At 39.8% G+C, this 4,182-nt stretch overlaps 1 protein-coding gene across 1 annotated transcript in view; it reads left to right on the plus strand.

Moving 5' to 3' along the window:
• The first annotated feature begins 494 nt into the window (after positions 1–494).
• CDCA7 (cell division cycle associated 7) overlaps positions 495–4,182 on the plus strand; it is a 5,771-nt gene continuing 2,083 nt past the window's right edge. The window contains exons 1-5 of the mRNA XM_008942037.1: positions 495–596; positions 1,015–1,125; positions 2,592–2,843; positions 2,961–3,038; positions 3,782–3,970. Of these exons, the coding sequence (XP_008940285.1) occupies positions 522–596; positions 1,015–1,125; positions 2,592–2,843; positions 2,961–3,038; positions 3,782–3,970 (705 nt within the window). The 5' untranslated portion in view covers positions 495–521. The remainder of the gene's footprint in view (positions 597–1,014; positions 1,126–2,591; positions 2,844–2,960; positions 3,039–3,781; positions 3,971–4,182) is intronic.

The following is a 4,182-nucleotide window of genomic DNA, read 5'->3' on the forward strand; positions in this document are numbered from 1 at the left end:
AGGGTTGCCCCGGCCGGGCGCTCCCTCCCCGCGGCAGGCGGTGGCGGGAACGGTGCTTTACAACTGCGGTGTACTTAGCGCTTGCTTCAAACTAAAAGTAATTGATAGGTAATACCAGAATTCTAGGTAATATGGGTGTATTCGTACTTTTTTCCAACATTGTCTGTAATGAGCGGGGAAGGATGTGATTCTTTGTGTGTATTTCCACTTGCCTGCTTGTATAGAAGAAGTGTCTGTAAATACTGAGCAAAACACACCTCTAAGAATGATCAGCAATGTATCAGAGAAGAAACTTCCCATTCCTAAGTCTGAGAGTTATTTCAAAGCTGCTGATAATTCTGCCGGCTCGTATCCAAGACTGCTAAACACTCTAGAACGTTCAGACTTCCTAAACAGTTTAAGGACGTTCTGAAAGGTAGATGCTACAGTAGGTCTCTTCTATTAACCGTGTTGCCACTGTCCTTTTGCAGCGCCGAGGTTGTTCAGGAAGGAAAAACTTAACAGCATTCCGAAATACGAAAATGATTCCCATGGAAACATCCTCATCCTCCGATAACAGTTGTGACAGTTTTGGTTCTGATAATTTTGCAAACACAGTAAGTAGAGTAAAAGAGCAAATGAAACTGAATACTAGTAAAGCCCGCAAAAATTTAGAGCTGGTAAAGCTAGTAAATGTGCTGTGCGTGATTAAAACCTGCTTGCTCTGCTTATGTTTTTGTATAGTTGTTATAAACCTGTGCTATATGCTGTAATTTCATTTCCCTCTTCACTTGTGATTCTAGGTGGTAATTGTTGGAAACAGATTAGCTATTTATTCTAGCCTTTGAAATGTCACCTAACCTAACATGCCTGATAATTTGCAACTGCAGTTCTGAAATCCTTGCTAAATGCCTTAGCTGTTTTTTTTTTTTTTTTCCCTGTTCTTTATTTAAAAAGCTATTTACTTATACTGCACTTGTAAATGCAAATATTTTTCTGTACAACTTCAGTTAAAGGATATTTTATTCTTCATAGAAGTGCAAGTTTAGGTCGGATACTAGAGGAGAGCTGGCAAAAATTTTTCACGAAGCCTCTGATGATGAATACTTCTGTGGCTTTTCAGAAAATGAGATTCAAGATGCATTGGTAAGAAATTTTTTGGGTTTGCAATTTTTAAATTTAAGTACTTGCGCATTCTTAACTGAAAAACAATGGCAGTTTCGGCTTGAAAGTCAAATGTTATTAGAAGGAAGCATAACATTAATGTACAGTCTAAATAGCTAGTTTCATTTTCTTTTTGTCTCCATAAAAAGCCCTCAAGGTCCTAGATTCAGAATAAAATCTTCCTTGCAGATTTTGAAATGTAATATCTCTTAAAGCTGTCCTTACTGGATGTAACTCTGTTAAGACACTAACATTTCTGTTTTGCACAAAATGAAGTGTTATGTTAGCCCATGGAATCAGCAAGCCTGAGAGAAATTTCTGTGTGTATTGACGTGTGGTCAGGCCTGTACCCTGACAGTGTAACGGGCAACGCGGTACTTCCTTAGTAGGTGGTGACATCAGATATCCTGCTTTTCCTTGACATCAGTGCAAGAGCAGTTTTATTGATTAAGAAGACCAACAGTTGGTGTTTAATAGAGAAAACTGAAGCAGTACTCCATTTTGCATGAGACAGGTTTATCCTAACTGCAGAACGTGCTGAGGAATGACTCTAGAGAAAACTAACATCTGATTGCAAGAGGACATGTCTGAGTTAAATAATACACAAGAGTAAAGAGAATAAGCAGGCGACAATGCTGGAATAGATACTTAAGAAAAGGGAATGAATATCTACATGTAATGGGCAGCCTGAACCACATACTTGGTTTAATAAAAACTCTGTGCAAATAAAGATTGCCATTTGAGAATGATGTGTATGAAGTAGGAAGCCTGTTGTGACCTTCCAGAGTCTAAACCTAAAAATCAAAGCCTATTGAAAAATGGGCTTTTAACTAAAGAAATTAATTTCTGTCCTCACTGAACCCTTGGTTCTTGCAGAGGTTGTAAGTGAGGCATCAGGATTCAAAGAGAAGGAAATACTGGGATTTTACTTGTAATTATTTCATTGGCTGGCTCTAAAAGGAAGTATACACCTGATACCGTTGATGCTGAGGTGACCGTTGTTGACAGTTTACAAACTGGGGTTTGACCCTGTGCTGAGAACTGTGTAGTGGATTTTTTTTACAGCCATATACAGTATGTTGCAAAATCAAACGCTTTAAAGATAATTCTTTCTCGCAATCACACAGAAACTGCCTTTGCAATTAGACCTGCAAGTGACAGGTGAGACTGCTGCAACTCAACCCAAGCTCCTTTTTCTGAAGTGTTGCAGCGCACACTGTGACTCTCCCTGAGAGTTTTTTTATCTCTGTGCCCCACTCTTCTCCTGCCCTCTTCCCTCCTCTCCCTCCACTTAAAATATAGTACAGCACTAGGTCTGGAGAAGTAGACATTTAGATTTCGGCCAGATCATCTCTTTAACCACCCCTCCACAATATAAACATCAAACTGTATTTAACTGTAGAGCAGATCACCTGAATTTATATACTTCCATTCTGGTTTGTTAACAGAAACTGGAATCGGATTTAGAGGAGAATGATACAAGTCCTGCAAGTGAGGTAGCTCAGAGGAGGCAGAAATGCCCTGTTACTCTAAAAGTAGCCATGAAGTTTCCACCTCGAAGATCGGAGAGGAGAAGGAGTGAGTTGGAACCTCTTCCAGAAAAGTTGATGCCTGCTCCAGATTCAGACTCTGACTCTGAAGAAAAGGGTGCCATGTTTTTAGAAAAAAGAGCTTTAAACATAAAAGAAAACAAAGCAATGGCAAGTACTCAGTGTCTGCCTTACTATAAGTAATTGTACTTCTAGCCGATTGCCCTAATCTAATAGTGTGTGGTAGCACGTAAATACTTTAAGTCTTCCTTTTCTTTCCCTTGTTAGCTTGCAAAACTAATGGCTGAGTTGAAGAATGTTTCTGATATCTTTGGTGGGAGAAAATCATTGCCAGCTGTCAGACATGTAAGTATAAACCTACTGTATTTGCCTCCAGATTTCTGAGAGTCAGATTCTGACATTACAAAACAAGACTCTAAATTTAAAAAAACTTAATAAACCATGCAAACCAAAGTCCAGTTCAGAATTTTATTGCTTCCTAAAACAGATGTCCTCACTGTGCAATCTTCTTTTCCTTTGCCACTTACAAAGGAGAACAGATTAGTTCACAAAGGTTAGATGTCTTCATAGGCAAATAAAACTAAACAAGGTGCTGTTTAAGTATTTGTACAAAAGCTGAAGCTAAGGGAGGCAGCTCAGACTTTGAAGTTCAAGCCTGAATATTATGCAAATTTAGAGCCTTGAAACCTTTGGCTTAACTAGATCCCTAAAGGAGGCTGGGTTGCAAGTTGGCAGTGTATTGAGTTTTGCTGCTAATTTACCTGTAAGATGTGTGAAGATGGGAGCAATATTGAAAAGTTGTAACTCCTTGTAGAATGGTTCTGCTGCTCCATGGTGGAATTAGTTTATCTTTGTGCATGGACACAAACTTGCTTTTGACTGTTTCTGTGCAGCTAGCAGGATGCCCAAGGTGAATTTGCCTAGGATGTTTTTCATCTTGTGTTTTCTAATTTGGGCCTGGTGGGAGGCTTCATCTTTGGGAAAGACAGAAGGAGAGAGGGCATGTCTTTAGGGGGAGGAATTCGAAGTAGGTACAGGAGCTGTTTGGGTTTTGACTTGTTTCATTAGGGGCTTTTAAACTTTACCAGGGACCAAAGCAGCTTCCAAGGCGTTCATTGTCCAGAACTGCTTTGAGGAGGAACCCAGACCGAAGTTCTCGGCCTCACACAAGATCCAGGTCCCTGATTGAAGGTCCTCCTACTCCTTTACCAGAAGAGGAAGATGATGACCGGTACATCTTGGTGAGAAGAAGAAAGATGTCTGATGAATACCTGGAGGTATGTTGAGGTTCTAGTTCCACTCTTGCCGGTTGACCATGAAGGTAGTTTTGTATCCCCTCAAGAAAATAGCAATTTGTACAGAGCAATTCATACAGAATTGAGTATGCTATGGTGTGAGAGGAAATAGAGAAAATAGCATGTTCTATGTCTTCTCTATTCCAGCCCACTTTATCCTTGAAAAATCACTTCCTCTTGCACTCCAGCAGGAA

The sequence above is a fragment of the Merops nubicus genome, unplaced genomic scaffold (assembly GCF_000691845.1).
Source record: "Merops nubicus isolate BGI_N331 unplaced genomic scaffold, ASM69184v1 scaffold50216, whole genome shotgun sequence".
NCBI lineage: Eukaryota > Metazoa > Chordata > Aves > Coraciiformes > Meropidae > Merops > Merops nubicus.